This window comes from Pollicipes pollicipes, unplaced genomic scaffold (assembly GCF_011947565.3).
Source record: "Pollicipes pollicipes isolate AB1234 unplaced genomic scaffold, Ppol_2.1 Scaffold_4002;HRSCAF=4701_pilon_pilon_pilon, whole genome shotgun sequence".
Lineage (NCBI taxonomy): Eukaryota > Metazoa > Arthropoda > Thecostraca > Pollicipedomorpha > Pollicipedidae > Pollicipes > Pollicipes pollicipes.
In genome coordinates, this window is record NW_023596420.1 from 6,502,450 (window position 1) to 6,519,352 (window position 16,903).

The following is a 16,903-nucleotide window of genomic DNA, read 5'->3' on the forward strand; positions in this document are numbered from 1 at the left end:
CCCACGTCCTTCCTCAGTCATACCATGACCCACGCCCCTCCATGCCGTCACGCCTGAGGTCAAGCGAAAGACAATGAAACAAGTCGACGGTTTCTTAGTCCCAAAGACGAGTGAAACTGCGCCTTTGAGTCGCGCTACCCACAAGCATTTATCTGCGTAAAAGCCGGACTACGGTCGTCTGACTCCTCAATCCTGTCGTGGTCAAGCCGCGCTGCTCGGGCGCGTTCTGCGCCTGTCATCCTTCGGTTACGGTCCCTATATGGTTCGATCCTGGGGAAAGGACGGCGTGTTGCATATCGTATCGGCGTATTGCGTATCGGACGGAAGTCTGACCGTCCGGCGGGAGCTGACCCCGTCGATTCCAAGGCAAGTGCTCCGCTTAAACAAGGCAATCGACAAACAAACAAAAAAGAAAGCAAAATACGGGCGCACGAACGTCATGCAAAATCAGTTAATAAATCGCTCCGGACGAGCGATAAAGTACAGGGTGAAGACAGCGCGTGTGATGGGATCCGTCCGCGTGCGCTGCGTGGGGTTCGGCAAAGGTTCGGCCGGCCCGAGCAATCGAAAAAATTAAGAGAAAGAGAAAAGTCAAACCATCCATGTTTCCAACAGACTAACGCATAGCAAAAAAAAAACATTCATGGATATGGCGCCGTGGCCCGTACGCCGCGCCTGACTACGACGCGGGATAGGCGAGGGCGACGACGAGCCGCTGCGCCTCCACGTGGTCGCCTCCAACGGCAAAATCAAGATAGCCTCGGCGAGGGCTAACGGGCGAGCCGTCGCGCCGAAGCACGTGTCAGGGGCCTCGGATCCCATGTCATCCAACGCCGGGCGCGAGTGCTCTTTCGCCGCCAGACCAACGCACTTCCAGTCTCGCCTCTACGCTAAACCATTAAAACGCAGGCCGTCAAATTCATTTACAAAAAAATCCCTCACACATATTGACACACTAGTCATCGCTGCACGCGGGCCCAGCGCCGAAACGTGTGATGCTTAAACTCCCCCCCCCCCCCCCCCCCCACACCTTAATTATGGGAGTGCGCACGAAACACAGCGTCAGGCGGGGAGGGTCGCATGGTCAGTGACCCCCTCCCCCTTTCCCCAACTACATGGGAGGGAACAGGTATCCTTGGCCCGGCCCGCGCCCGCCCGGTGGGGAGGGGTCAGAGGGCATGTTTGGAGCGCCAGCCGTCCAATGGTCCGGTAAGGATGGGGAGACAACAGCCTGTAGACTCAGACGTGCGTGTTGTGGCCGATGTTCTGTTGTCTGCGGGCCAGACGTCGTCGCCGGGTGATGGGCGGCGGGGACGCCTTGTCCTCGAGGAACGGCTGTCGGCTCGACGCGTCCTCCCCAGTCTGCCCCCGGGATCCCCGGTCTGCTCCGGTCTCTCCCTACTGCTAGCCCCTCACTTGGAACTGCATGGTTGACTGCTTCTGGTGGTGTTTTGCTGGTAGGTGTCTTTCAACTGGGTCGGCCCGCCCTCGTTACCTCACAGTCCAATAGTTTTCTCGCAAAGTCCCCTCCATCCTCTGTGTTGCCGGGCCGGCCTGCGCTGCTGCCAGGGCTCAGCCCCCAATGTGCCCCTGGGCCAGATCCAGGTCGCACGTGGCGCGGCGCTTCCGAAGCCAGCTGGAGCGAGGGCGGCGCGCGTCCCACGCTAGCGCGGCAGGTTCGTTGGGGCGGGGCGCGCAAACATTTTCACACCATATAGATAAGACAGTTGTAATAGCCTTATTCCTCCCAGAAAAAACAACAAAGGGGATATAGATGCATTGATATTTCGGTAACGTGCCTTTACTGAAACGAATAGCAGAAGTAAATTTCAATAGTAAATAGTAGTAGTAGATAAGAATTTACTGCAGCCATTCGTCTCGACAATGGTTGCCGAAATATCGACGCATCTACATCTCTGTACATGGTTTGTTCTGCGAGGAAGATGGCCATTTCTGCTGTCCTATTGATATGCATAATGTTCCTCGCATATGCACTTAACAACTTACGTAATCTTCACAAAATGCCAAACAGACATCCCTGCGCACATGTTGTTTCGCCGGTAATCTGGCTTTCGCGTCCATTAGCATCGACGAGATGGGCCATTTCGGAAGATGGGGCCCACCGTCATGGACGTTCCGGGGGGGGGGGGGGGACGACGGCTTTCCCCACCCGATCAGGCGACGCGCACCGTTTCCCCACTCAGAAGTGGTCAACAACTGGCGCAGCTTTGTTGATGCGGGCAGATCGGCTGGAGCGTCGGGCTAATCCGCGCTCATCTCCCGACCTAATGGTTATGTTTGGTGCGGCGGGGGAGTTCCGGAACATGGCTGGCTTACTTGCTGTCCCATGCCCCGCTGGGAAGCCCCACCGACCATGGACGAGTGGAACGCAAAATGAAAAGCATGAAAATGTATGTCTGCACAAGTTGTTGCAATTTGCGGGTGTGCTCGCTTTACTAGTAACATTCGCTACGGTTTTACCCTCGTCCTACGGGCCTTGGAGGACCCCTCTAAAGGTTTTCGAGAATAAGTTTTTGATGACCATAAGAGTGGTGTCGAAATTTAGATTAGAGCATCTTCTGTCACCACTGGGTCCTGGCCTTCGGCTTCTTTCTTGAGGTCGCGTTGGTGATATTTTGCTCAAAAATGACGAATAGCGCTCACTTCTCGCAAAAAGTGAACTTCAGAGAGCTTTTCAGGCCTTCCCTTCTAATCGAAATCACTCTGAAGTACTTTGCTATCATTCTGATGTTGTTTTCAAGGTCGGATCATCTAAGGTCAAGCTACGTTAAACTTTGAGGTTTGTGACCATACCTTACCGTGTGAAGGTCATACGATTCAGACCTTAATGACACATGAACTATGGCCTTTCTAACCGTGCTCTTTCCCACTGATGTGCCTTGTTACGTACCCAATGCAGCCAGTTAGGCCAATACAGCAATCGCCTTCATCCAGTTTACCCGGCATGACCTAGCGGAGGTCACGCTGTGAGCGGTCTTGCTTGTTAACTTCCTGCTCCGTTCGCTGCCTCGGTGCGCCGTTGTGCGGACCTACCCTGAACTCGCTGGGATGGCGGGCCGACGGGTCAGTGGGGACGCTCACCAGCCCCGGCCGGCCGTGGGCACGCTCTGACCCTGGTGGGGAGGGGGCCGCTCGGCCGCCGGGGCGGCGTGCCTCTGTACCCTGACTGGGTCGCGAACCTTCTCCAGCTGCCTGGAGCCAATTGGGGAATGCCGGCCGGTCAGCGGCGCCGCTCACTCGTGCATGGATCGGCAGAAATGCAAAGTCTCAAAGATGCACGCTTTAAGTGACGCTGGAGAGCGGAGTGTTTCAGGGTGACAACATGTGGCGATGTCCACTAGTGTCCGTGTTGTAGAGTTTTCCAGCCGTCATTTAACACTCTTTTCTGCATTGTCGTATCGTGTTTAGTTCTTGAAATAACACCAAGGGTTTTTCAGGTGTTTATTTAACCACCTGATTTTCAGGTGTCAATGTAACATGATCTGATTTAATCTGTCTGGGTTCATATCGACGATTGTTAACTTAGACTTTAATGGTGCATAGTATGGTTTAATATATATATATATATATATATATATATATATATATATATATATATATATATATATGTGTGTGTGTGTGTGTGTGTGTGTGTGTGTGTGTGTGTGTGTATGTGTCACATTTATTGGCTCTGCACATCTATCTGATGCAGTTTGACGAACGAGAGCTTTCCAATGTTTTTCACATGACTCCAGCTTGCTTCGTTTTCGATATTTTAGTGGGGGAGGGGGTTCTGAGGCCTTATCCGAAGGGCAGAGGTGAAAAATTTCGTGAGTCGTGGGTTAACGTATGCTTATGATGCAAGGGTGCAGAATTGGGTCCAAAATCAGAATCGAGATGCGTTATCTGATAATTCTGTTAGGTTAATCCCAGCCTTTATTCAGTGTTTGATGGCCGGCAAATGAAGCTTTAGTGTAAATGAACCCAGAAACGAAAAATGTTTGATGATTATGCCGCATTGCATTCAATTTGCCTTTACTTTTTGCGTTTATTGCATTAAGAGATATCTTGCAACGGTTTCTGAAAGATTTGACCCCAGGTGGCAATTTAGACGGTTCCAGATGTTGTCGGTGACAGAAAAGGCAACATTTCCAGCCCTGCCCAGCCCAGCCCTGCCCAGCCCTGCCCTGCCCAGTCCTGCCCAGCCCAGCCCAGCCCTGCCCTGCCCAGCCCAGCCCTGCCGCCACTAACCACTAGCCCGAGCAACAACCAGGCTCCGTCACCGTCCAGTTCAGCATTCGCTTTACGGCGGGCAGTGGAGCGAGGGGCGGAGCGTTACAGCCGTCTGTGGGCGGGAAAGCGCGCTAACCCAGCCCGCTGTCCCTTGCATTTCACGCGTGAGCAGCGCCTTTTGTCGTACGACGACCCGAGGCTCCAGCCGCAGAGTGGAAGGGAATGGGTGGGAGCGCCGCTCAACGCGTGGGCTTACGTCACCGCTGTGCCCGCGTGCTGGCCGGGACTGTCAACGCCGTGAAATTCCGCTGAACGCGCCGGTTTCCCCGCGCTTTCGTGGCGAATATAGCCGACTGTGGCGCGCGTGGGCCGGGAGACCCTGAACGTGAGCACCAGAATAGTCGGTGTTTACGGAAAAGCCGCGGCATGTCACAGAAGTCGCGGGCGGAGACGAGAGAGAAGACGCAGAGCTCCAGCACGCCTGGCGCGCAGCCAGGGGGAGCGCTGTACTGCGCTGGACGTCTTGTCAGCGAACTTAAGTGTCTCAGCTACAGCTGAGCTGCGCGGTGCTGCGGGCGGCACTTGGTATCTGTGACGTTGGGCGTGCTGCGCTTATGGCAACTGGCAGCACGCCGCCCCTGGAGCCCGCTGGTAACCCAGGCTCACAATCGGCCCCTAAGTCCCCCCCCCCCCTCACACCCACACACGCGCACTCGTTCTCTATTCACTACGAATAATTACTGTTTTAAAAGTCACATTTTGGCGGCGTGGGGAAGTCGTGCGGAGAAGCGACGCGTGCAGGCACGATCAGCAGCGAGTCCAGGCGCGGCCTGGCACTCGCTACTGGGCGCGTCCCGCCCGTGGAAAACGGAGCTATAAAGCTATATAATAATGTAAATAACAGTAATGATGTATGAAGAATTGATCAACGAGGGCCATCGCTGCTGGAAATGGCGCGACAAAGAGGGGGCTGATGAGGCTTTAGTCTCCCCCCCCCCCCCCACCCACCCCCGGTCAGGTTCGAACGCGGTCTTACACCACAACACTACTGAGCACAATTCCGAACTCTGGGAACAAAAAGCTATTTTGGTTTTAGATTTTACGGACACTACCATTTGCAGCAATATTTACAGCCAAATTGGCGTAAGTTACTAACAAGACAAACGAATAGTCGACGTGTATTGTATTCAGCTGTAACTTACAATCGTTTGAAGGAGATGCTCCACATTTATATGGGGCTTTGAACTGGAATAGCGATTTTGAAGACCTTTTGGTGCTGTTCACTATCCTACCCCATTTAAGACCTAAGCACCCCTAGTTTCTGAGCTACACGCTCGCGAAAATGGGGAAAGGTATATCCGGGAGAGTATTTCAGCCCCCTTGTCATTCATGACGTCATACGAACGTCATTCGAATCCTGTCATTTCATAAGCCATGTGGTAGTCAGGACCAAAAAATAGAATTGCTGGGGGTTCCTATCCGGCGCTTGTGAACGCGTTTACCAGATACAACGGCCGTCAATTGGCTCTCAATCAATACTGTGCAAGGTACGATGCTGTAATCAAATCATGATGCATTGAGGAGCGTATTTACTAAATAGAGAGTTGTGCTATCTAGAGCACTCTTTTCCGCTTATAAAGTACGCCAATAGTTGGAAGTGAGCTTGTGTCATATATGATGTTTGCCTCCATATCTTTAAATGTGAAACGGCCTTTAATGCACCACGGCATGCCATCGTCGATAGCTTATTGAAACGATAGATGCTGTACTTATTAGCGTTTGTGGGGTCCGTTAATCTATTCACGCGGCGTAGATACTGTGAATGGGACTGGGATTCGCTCATAAATGTAGCCACCCCCTGTGGCAAATTTTCACCGCACCGTGGCTGCTAGTAGCTTATGAGTTAGCCACGCGCTGCTCACCTGTTTTCAATCCACCGCTCCAGGTTACCAGCGTCCATCGCCTCGAGCGCCAGACAGGGCTCGCGGAAGTCACAGAGCGACCCCGAGTCTATCGAGCGCTTACGTCGACCCAGCAACGCTGAAACAGAGCAGCGCACACGGCGTCAATGTGGGCGTCTCGAGCAACGTCAGCCGAGGGAACAGGGCGTGCGCGTGATCGGGGAAGAGATGCGGAGCCTGCTAAACGTACGGTGAAGTCTGACTTAGCTGGACGCGAAACGAAAGTAGTCTTGGAAGTAGCTGAGCAATTTGGCAGACAGTGGGTAGTTAAACACATCTGAAAAATGTACATGCATGTCTTTGTTTCTCACCATGCCTCTGCTTTTGCAGTGTCATCAACTGATAATCTGAGAGTCTCAATACACCTATGACGTTATTTCAGGATTGTTTGACAGGCTCAACTTCGCATCCTGGATACTGACGTTAGTCATATAAAGATGCCTACTCATATGCAATGCAATGATGTCTGACGGCTGTAAAACGTTCGACCGCAGCGCGGCGTCACCCTTCGGTTGCGCCGATTGGAAACGGCCATAGCAGGCACTTCTGCATCATTGGACAAGACAAATCACAGCAACCAGGTCTCTAGGTTCAGTGACCGGACGTCACGCCCATCCCAGAGTCAAGCACTCAAACGATGCACAAAAAGGGCGCAGTCAAATTTCGTTCCGATTCGAGTGCGGTTCACTGCCACCGTTAATGGGAGCCGGTTTTTGCTCTGGCTGGACCAGCTGAGTGATCTAGGCCACGACGCGTGAGGCGCGGGGCGCCTCTTTTGCAGGGCAGTTCTTGCTGGATGCGTGGCGGCATGTTCACTGGGAAGTGTGGGAGCTCCGTCCGATAGCAGCTCGTGGTGTCATTGTTGGAGACGGAGGACGGTATTAAGCGGACGCCAGACCGGTCAGAGGGCGCAACGAGCGATAACATTCCAAAACGGACATGAGAAAGGAAGAGTATTGGCAAGGTTATGTGGTTTGTGCTGTTTCGGTTTGAACCTGTAGATGTACAAATCGGGAGGCATGCGGTAGAACCATGGTTTCTCTGGAAGTCGATTCCACCAGCAGAAATTGAACATGTAATCTGTATAGAGGCACAGTGTTTTAGTCATATAATTGAATAAAACACCTCGTCTCTATGCAGAGCAATGCACGTTTGAGAAGCATGTAAATGCTTCACCGTAATTGTGCAGTTGAATTGCAACGATCCATGCAGGGCGATACAGGGGTGACGAATTTACTTCCGAACCTTTGTGAAAAACAAATGCAAATATGCATCATGGCAACGCCTCCATACTGCACGCGCTCAAAACACTTCATTATGTACGTCCGTGCGCATGTACGGGGCCAAGCGCCCCAAGGCGACACTTCGGAATATCTCTTCTGACACCGCCTGCACCCATGCCTGCCAGGGAAGCCTGGCCGCCCGGCTGGCCTCGGGGCGCCGTTACACCCGCCGGACTGCCCGTCACGCCCTGGCACCGACGGCCGGGTGGAACGGGCCCGAGCGTTGGACGCGGCCGGCCGGCCGGCGGGCGGGTCTGCGGCGCCTCGGTCCGTGCCGCTGCAGATCCGGGCCGACCCGCGAGGCCGCCGTCACTGGGTCGCTGCAAGCTCCGCCGGCCACCGCAGGTGCACCGGTCTGACGGGCACGGGAGCCGGACGGGGCAGCAGAAGGAGGGACAGGATGCGGGTGGGGCGCTGATTGGCGGGACAGGAGAGGAACGGGGCAGGAGGCGGACGGGGCAGGAGGAGGGACAGGATGCGGGTGGGGCGCTGATTGGCGGGACAGGAGGCGGACGGGGCAGGAGGCGGAAGGGGTAGGAGGCGGACGGGGCAGGAGAAGGATGGGACAGGATGCGGTTGGGAGCTGCTGGCGGGACAGGAGACGGACGGGGTGGGAGAAGCGTGGAGCACAGAATGCGGGTAGAGCAAAAGTCTGGCGAGACACGGGAGCGAGACGTGGACGGGGCGGGAGGCAGACGGAGCGGGACATATTCTCCGAATAAATTGTCATTTGCTTTCAGGCAATGCCACACTATTGTTTGCTAGTTACCTGACTGACACACTACTCTGAAGATCAATACTTAAGCATCCAACAACAAATTCCGCTGACTTCCCTTCACAGCGAACTACCAAATCCTCCACGGGTGCACCATCACGACGTCCTGAGCCCTGCAAGTTGGAAGATGCGGCATGCACAGTGTTGACGCACCTGGGTGTGTAAATAGTGCGCATCGAGTGGAGTGTCGGAACGAGTTCAGCATCTGCGCACCTCCGCCACGTAGAATGTCTATAACAGGCGTTCGGGTCAACGGCAGAAGCTCGCTGCGACGCTTGGTGAAGTCCAAATACGTGGATTGTGCCAATTCAGTTCATGCCAGTGACAGTCGTATTCATCAAACAGCCACTCCGCACCTTTCTGTTACAATCCTGACATGGCCCAATCAGACGACCGGCGAACTGCACGGTGCTGCCATTCCAAATGCATGTATTACCTTGCCGCATTAGCATAGTTTTAGGATCGTGTTTACCGAAGCCTTCTTAAATGCACACACCTGTAGCCTTCACCGTTGACCACAATAGAATACTAAAACTGTCGTCCCGTCCCGTAAATGCCGTCGTTGAGCGCTGGCATTTGCTGTCTGTCTTTTCTTTTTTCCGACAGCGTGCGGGGTCATGATCGTAACCTCGCTGCGTAAGCAAACGTGAATGTGGGTCATTCAACACACAGACGCCTGCCGAATACCAGGATGTGAATCACACACACATGCCTCACTTGAAGGGATGTACGCAGGACTTCACAGGGGGCACAACGCGGTGAAAAAAACGGCACATGCCGAGTTAAGCGCACCACAGGTGTGGGCAAGTGTCTTGTGGGTAGTGTGGCAATTCCGCATGTCCTCGTTTTTTCTCTTTGTACGCGTCTGCTTGGATTTTCGAACTGCGGACTTTTAATTGTGTACATATAAATTCACGTCATATATTTGGTGAGGCGGTCACGTGCCCCCAGCGATTTCTATGTGCGTACGTCCTTGCTGACGCAGAGCTCGTGTGGCGGCCGCGTCTTCCTCACCTATGTCAGGAGTGCACACAGCGCAGGGAAGAGAAATCGATGCAGCGGACACATGCACGTCCTAGATAGCGTCGACCAGAGAGCATCTGGACGGGTCAGTTCTTGCACCATCACGGCGCCCCGAATAGAGCATCCGGCCTTCTGGTTTGTGTACCCGCCTGTCGCGGTCATCAAGCATGCTGGCCCGCACCAGAGTCCATTCGATCGAACGTGTGGAACGCGTGGCTTTAAGCATCCGCATCGTGCAAGAGACGGACCAGTTTGACCTCGCGCCGAGAAACCGCACAGACCGCGTGGCCCGACGACACCCCCAAATATTATGGTATGAATGCTGCTGGGAGGCTAGGGTAATGAGCACCAGAGCCACCCCTAGGCATCCCTTTCAGCGTTCTTATTCACTTTGCCTCAAGTCTGCATTGCCTGTAAGCAGCCAGTTCAACAAGAATACGGTTATCAAACTCGTTAACTCCGCTGGATTCTCCCGCGTTGGGCGCGCTGTAATGTTCGCTCGCCGTTTCGTACCTCAGCCAAATTTGAGCCTCATTCTTAGTCACTTAAGTAACGCCACAAATTCGGGTGACACAAATTATTTCACATCAGGCGGAGGCCGGTAACGGCCACGTCCCCTTCACCACATCAAATCAGTTGGGGGGGGGGGGGGAGACACAACATGGCTGCGGAGACGCGGTGTCCCTCCTGACCCGACTACTCCAAGCGTGGTCTCTGCCACACGGACGTCTCGGTCAGCCCGTCTGGGGTAGACCGGTTCAGTCCAGCACAGTTCGGTTAAATCCGGAGCAGTCCAGTCCGATCTGGAGTATTCCGGTCCGATATGGAGCAGTCCGGTCCCATCTGGAGTCGTCTGGTCCGATCCTGAACAGTCCGATCAAATCCGGAGCAGTTCGGTCAAATCCGGAGCGGTCTGGTCCGATCCGCAACAGTTCGGTCCGACCCTGAACAGTCCAGTCCGATCCGGACCAGCGCGGTCGTTGGCCCTCAGCTGGCGGCGGAGGAGGCTGCTGCAGCGCCAGTTACCACCACTCTTTCCTCCTGTTCCTCATAGCAGCTTCCTCAGACGCCAATGTTGGTCCTGGGGCGAGTCCCGTCTCACGCTCGGTAGGCGTGTGCAGGCAATGCCTCTGGCCCGGGCGTGCCGCGACACCAGAGCGCATTCTCACGGCGGATCACGAGAGGACTGCGGGCCCGGGCGTGTCGCGACACCAGAGCGCATTCTCACGGCGGACCACGAGAGGACTGCGGGCCCGGGCGTGCCGCGACACCAGAGCGCATTCTCACGGCGGACCACGAGAGGACTGCGGGCCCGGGCGTGTCGCGACACCAGAGCGCATTCTCACGGCGGACCACGAGAGGACTGCGGGCACGGGCGTGCCGCGACACCAGAGCGCATTCTCATGGCGGATCACGAGAGGGCTGCGGGCCCGGGCGTGCCGCGACACCAGAGCGCATTCTCACGGCGGACCACGAGAGGACTGCGGGCTCGGGCGTGCCGCGACACCAGAGCGCATTCTCACGGCGGATCACGAGAGGGCTGCGGGCCCGGGCGTGCTGGGGCGCGCAGGTGACCGGCGGGGCAAAAAAGAAGCCGGTGACGGTCTGACGGTGCGGTGAGAGGCACAAGTGATGCGCTGTCGACATTCGGCACGTATGCGGGTTCTGGACGAACGGATTTAAGGAGAATGGAGTCTGGTGATTATTTAGGTGAAATTAGGTTGGACAAAAACGATTTAAGAGGTGAACTGGATGAAAATCAACGCGTTCCGTGCGGTAGTTGGATCGTTGTTAGTTGGTCTGTGCGCGCATTTTTGAAGAGTCGCCTACAGCCAGAATGGATTACGCAGACCGGAGCGCGATTTGGGATATATACCTGGCCAACGGTACTTGCCTAGGGTGTATGCGAGGCAACCCAGCAGAACGCTTTAAGCGTGCGAGTGATACCTATAACTGTAAAAGACATAGATACTCTCACCGCGCCGGATGGACGGGGCTAACCGCGGCTCCCGTGTTCTTGCGGGACCAATGGCACCCTGGCACGAATGAGTGCAATGCTGTGAAACGCGGGGCTAGATTTCTCCAGCCGCGTGACCAGTGGAAGTCCGCCCCAGCGTTGTCTACGCGTGGAGCCCATGCAAGACTGCACCCGTGTGCACTGTGTCGTCACGGTTTCCGACTGCCGGACCCGCGGCCGTGCCGGAGCTTCTCTCGCCGGCTTTCTCTGCAGGCGAGGCTGGCGCTGGCTCGGCCGGTGGCCGTGCAGTAAACAGGAGGAGGCGAAACGCGGACAGAACGGGATGGTGACGTCACTGCCAAACTCAAGTGGAACAGGGTGGTGACGTCACTGTCAAACTCAAGCAGAACAGGATGATGATGCCACTGCCAAACTTGGGCACAGCCGGACGCTGGCGTCACTGCCAAACATGGGCAGAGCCGGACGCTGACGTCACTGCCAAGCTTAAGCAGAACAGGATGGTGACGTCACTGTCAAACTCAAGCAGAACAGGATGATGACGCCACTGCCAAACTTGGGCACAGCCGGACGCTGACGTCACTGCCAAACATGGGCAGAGCCGGACGCTGACGTCACTGCCAAACTCAAGCAGAACAGTATGGTGACGTCACTGTCAAACTCAAGCGGAACAGAGTGATGATGCCACTGCCAAACTTGGGCAGAGCCGGACGCTGACGTCACTGCCAAACTTGGACAGAGCCGGACGCTGACGTCACTGCCAAACGCGCCGCCGAAGATGTGTGCGGTCGAATACACTTCTGCAAGGACGGGCTGGTGCTTTATTCTTGGTTTAAAGAGATTGCCATTTTGTGAATTGACCAGTTTTGTAAGCAGGCATATCAAGGTGGTAAAACCCCACTGTCAGTGGCACCTTTCTGGACAAAGTTTCACCCGCACGAAATGACGTTCCCAAATGCGCGGTGAGATGTCACCGCACTCTCTACAGCATCAATGACACAATGCTGTGCATCGCTTTAAGTAAAATATCAACACAAGTAGCTCATTTATGGCATTTAACGCGCAAAACAAAGAAATTAACTGTCGTAGTATCAAAATATGTAGGTAATACATTAGACCATTGAGTACGTAGAGCACGCAATTTTCCCTAAAATGGATGGTGGCAATCAAGTGGTTGGTACTGCAGTACTGAACTTGGTTATGTATCTATCTATTGGCAAGAGGGAGTATTGAAGGAGGTCTAGGTACCGATGTTAATCATTGCCAAAATGGTTGTCAAAATCGCTGACAACACCGCAGTCTAAAGGTTTGACAACGCACTGGCCAGGTATCATTGATCACTCTCAGGATTCGATGTCAGTGGTGTGTTGCCTCCACTTATTAACCGTATGCTGTGTTGTACTCTCAAGTAGGAAATAAGCGCAGTGTAAAGACGAACACGACGTCGCGCTGCGCGTCGCCCGTGCGGGCTGTGCAGCATGAACGCGTTCTTGTTGCCGCAGATGTGTGCATGGCCGCCTAGACAGCTCGACATCCACGGTACCAACCGCTTGATTGCCGCCATCCATTTTAGGGAAAATTGCGTGCTCTATATACTCGACGGCCTAATGTGTTACCTAGCTGTTTTGATGAAAAAGGGACGGGTCCAACCACCACTAGGACGAGATCCAACGTGGAGGTATACATATATGTACATACACACATGCATGCAGAGACATGATTACTGACGTCATCACAGGGAGATAATACAAGACAACAGACTTAAACATAGCAACTTTTTAAGCATTTAGTATTTTTGATCAGTTTTTCTAAGCTGGTCAAAGTTGTGATGCTGAGACAACAATGGGCGCGATGGAGGGACAGGACTCCCCAAAGGGATGCAAAGATTCATTCTAACACCGTGCATATGGAGATGTCTGGGCGGCCATGCACACATCTGCGGTAACAAGAACGCGTTCATGCTGCACAGCCTGCACGGACGGCGCGCAGCACGACGTCGTGTTCGTCTTTACGCTGCGCTTACGTCCTACTTGAGAGTACAACACAGCACACGGTTTATAAGTGGAGGCAACACACCACTGACATCGAATCCTGAGAGTGATCAGTGATACCTGGTCAGTGCGTTGTCAAACCTTAAGCCTGTGGTGCCGTCAGCGATTTGAATCCCTTTCTAACGTCGTTGACTGTTCCTTGGGTTTTAAAGGCCGCTGTGATCGTTGTGCAGTTAGTTGGCTGGCAAGTCATGCTCAAGTTGTTCGCTGCAGTGTAAATCTCATCCAAATCTAAATCTCTCCCATCTCTCACGAGCTGGTCGGCAAGTTCCGACACATCCGATGGGACTTGTTATTCCCCGCCTGTTTGCATTTAACCACCGTTTGTACCAGTTTGTCAGACGATGACTCTTTCCACGAGGATATTCCAGGCGTTCCTCTCAGCACTTTAACCTGTGTGGCCATGGTACGAGGTTCATGCAGTACTAATGGTGAAGGCCTTCAGCCGAATGAATGACTTTCAGTTCATCCACCCGGCTAAAGAGCGTGATCGCACGCCGCAACGTGAGATGGGGTGGCTGCTCTTCAATAATTTGTCACAATGGCACTCTTAGGGATGAGGCACAAACGATCATTTGTCTGGCTGGGCATCATAAGATTGTATGAAGCGGCTCCCTACTGTCCAGGCTCCACCCATGCATTGAGCGATGTTCATCGCTCCGGCTGGGAAACGCTGAAGCAAATTCAGTTGTGGGAACGTTGTCACCCCAGTGAGCTGAATAAATGCTGAACGGTCAGCTCTAATTGTGACATCTGATCATGAGGTAAGTAACAGAGTAAGTGTTTTATGGTTTTTTCCAAAGCCCAACATAGCGCAACAACCCACGAGGCCAGTTAAGTGTCCGCTTTACTCGCACCAAGAAACATTTCGTCCCTAATAGCGTTCATCACCGATGGTGGCTTTGGCATTACATTTTGTTTGTTAATATCATTGCAGAAAAACTTCTACGACAATGCTGCCCTCGCTATACTAGGCATGCAGTGATTGACATTGCGAATTTGACGTCCATTTCCAAATGAAATAAAGCGCCGGTGATTAGCACTGTGAAACAGGTTTCCAGAGGTCTTAGATTTCGGCGTTCCCCTTGCAGTTGGAGATTGGCCCAGATTCTATTGTCCACCCCCCTTCTTTCAATTGCGCTTCCTTTTCTAACTTGCCTCATTTTCGCCGCATCGTCTTGCGTAATGCCTATTCCATTCCGTTGTCCTGTTCATTGTTCACGTCCTCTTTGCCAGGCTGTCGACTCTGTTCCTCTGGTTGGACCTGTTCTATCCTCATCTTCAGTTGTCGCCTCCTGCATTGTTATGACCCTCTCGCCCCGCAGTAGTCTTCTTCAGCGTTGTCTCCGTGAGATCTCCTCCTCTTGTCAACCCGAACTCTTGTCGCCGCCCCGTGTCAGCGACGCGTGTCAAGCCATTGCTTTTCGGCTTCCACTCGTGAGTGCTGCTTCTTTACTAAGTGCCATTTCTTCATATTCTGTTCCTTCAGATCTCATTTGTTAGCCATATTAGCTGCTTCCTGTTGGCCTCTTATTCCCATTGGGACGAACAGTCCGGGCCACTGTCAGCAAATATGATGATAAGATCCCTCGGGTTACGTTTATGCGGCACAACACGAGTAAACATTTCTTGCCATGTGGTCTCTGCATCCTTACTGTTGCCACCCTCTGCTCATCCCTGTCGCATTACTTCCCCACATATGCACCCCATCCGATTCACAAACGTGCCGTTCAACCGTCTTCAGCTGTTACTACAGGAAGTGCGCTTGACTCGCGTTCCACGCGTGCGTAACCGACTTGTACAGACGCGGCTTTATTATCTATGTCGGTATGTGCTTTGTTCGCCAGGGGCACGCAGGAATGAAGCGTGTCCTGTTTGCAGCACGTGCGCCATTCCTGCGTTCACACCTGCATTCCTGTGTGCGTGCCAACCCTGCGCTATGCCTGGACGTCGCGCACGTGTTGTAGTCCAGGGCCCAGCTTTTCAGAGCCAAGCTCCACCCATTGCGGGAGCAACGTTTGATTCTTAGGCAAGCGCGTCACACGCGTCTATCAAAAACGCCTGTATGTCCAATTTTGGGAAAGGAAAAGAATTAGCTGATTCCGCAGACATGTAGCGCGCAGTAATGACACATTCGGACATTATTTCATGGCCCCGATGCTGGCAAGTTTGTTGTCAAACACGTTGTCGATCACGCGATCGACACACGGTTGAGAACTACCCGGTTGCCCGACATACAAGGACATAAGCAGAGCGTCGCTCGTTGCTGGGCGTTGCTATGTAAACAGCTACGACTTCTTTGTAAACAAGCTCACTTTCTCCCTCTCTCAGACAAGTAAGGAATGGGCTTCGATCGTGACGTCACAGGTAAGTCAGGTAACCATGTCATGGGCCGAACGGGCTAACAGTAGCTGGGGAATGGGCTACCATTTGCAAATAGAGAATGGGCCTCTGGCCGCTAGCACTGGTTGCACGCATTCCACGACTGACCGCATTCGTTTTGAGGCTTGTGGTGCGCATGCGCGAACAGCAGAAGGCTGCCACATGCTGCTGCCGTACCACAAACGGGCGCTATAGCCGCAAGGCGCCGTAACGGACGTGCCAGCAGATGGTTTCAGGAAGCACTACTTCCTTTAGCAGGAAAGCAATGCTTTGTCTGAGCATGGATGGAGGGGGGATAACAATTATATGGTCAGAGGGACGAACTGGTGATCCGGGAGGGAACGGTTGGGGGGGGGGGGGCAAACCGATTGCCCGGGGCCAGCCGTTGAAACAATATAATGTTCTGCAGCCGCCATGGTGCAATGACCTGCCCAGTTTTCACGCTGCATACGCGGTTAGTTCTCCTGTTTCCAAAGCAAAGCTAAGTAAAGCTAAACGAGGCGTGTCACGCCGTAATTCAAAGCCTGGGTGTCTGAAAAATATACTTGCTCGTACAAGACTGCAGCAGGACAACAAAAGTGGCGTGGTAGGTGTGCGGAGCGGTCTTAACAAGTCTGTAGCACACCACGATATCCCAGCAGACGCCCCAGCTATCTCCCTCGCGGAGGGGTCCACTTCGTGCCGTGTAAGCGCCCGCCGTCCGGCGGCGTACTCACAGAACAGCCGCGTGAGCCCGCCGAACACCTTGCGCGCTGTCGTCGTCTTGCGGTCGAGCGCGCGGATCATGGGGAAGTAGAGGTTCGGCACGAGCCAGCGGTGCGTCAGGAACGCGCCGGCGCCCTCCAGCACCAGCACCAGCACCAGCAGCAGCAGCGGCGCGGCGGCGCGCATGGCGGCGTCTCGGCGCGGCGGCGGCCGCGGCCCGACTCAGCCGCGGCACCGTCGCGGCGCGTCACGGCGAGGGTAACGGAGCGTCGCGCCGTGACCGAGCGGGCGCCGCACGGCCGCCTCCGAGAGCGTTGCGCCGCGCCGACGCCTCTGCGCCCGTGGACGTCCGGACGTGGACGTGGACGCCGCCCGGGCGCGCCGCAGGCCGCGTGTCGGTCGCACTGTTAGGTCAACGGTTCGCCGGCGTCGGCTCCGCATCAGCGAGGAAACGAAAGTGTTCGAGGGTCGGTGGCGATGGAGGCGGCGGGGTGAAGAGGGCGGTGCTCGGACGT

The 16,903-nt window shown here is 54.3% G+C and overlaps 1 protein-coding gene across 1 annotated transcript; it reads right to left on the reverse strand.

Annotated features, from left to right (window-relative positions):
* Window positions 1-1,239: 1,239 nt before the first annotated feature.
* LOC119093464 (uncharacterized) lies at window positions 1,240-16,583 on the reverse strand. Its single transcript, XM_037216419.1, has 3 exons — window positions 16,400-16,583; window positions 6,156-6,273; window positions 1,240-1,273 (listed from the first exon to the last, which is right to left on the reverse strand). The coding sequence occupies exons 1-3, from the start codon at window positions 16,572-16,574 to the stop codon at window positions 1,240-1,242; spliced, it is 327 nt and encodes a 108-aa protein (XP_037072314.1). The 5' UTR covers window positions 16,575-16,583.
* Between the last annotated feature and the right edge of the window lie 320 nt (window positions 16,584-16,903).

Excerpts from the sequence above, each read along its gene's own strand:
- LOC119093464 (XM_037216419.1), bottom strand. The coding sequence starts at position 16,574 with ATGCGCGCCGCCGCGCCGCTGCTGCTGCTGGTGCTGGTGCTGGTGCTG. Across the intron at positions 6,274-16,399 it reads CGGGCTCACGCGGCTGTTCT|CGTTGCTGGGTCGACGTAAG; the intron begins GTGAGTACGCCG and ends GCTCTGTTTCAG. Across the intron at positions 1,274-6,155 it reads GAGCGGTGGATTGAAAACAG|ACAACAGAACATCGGCCACA; the intron begins GTGAGCAGCGCG and ends TCTGGCCCGCAG.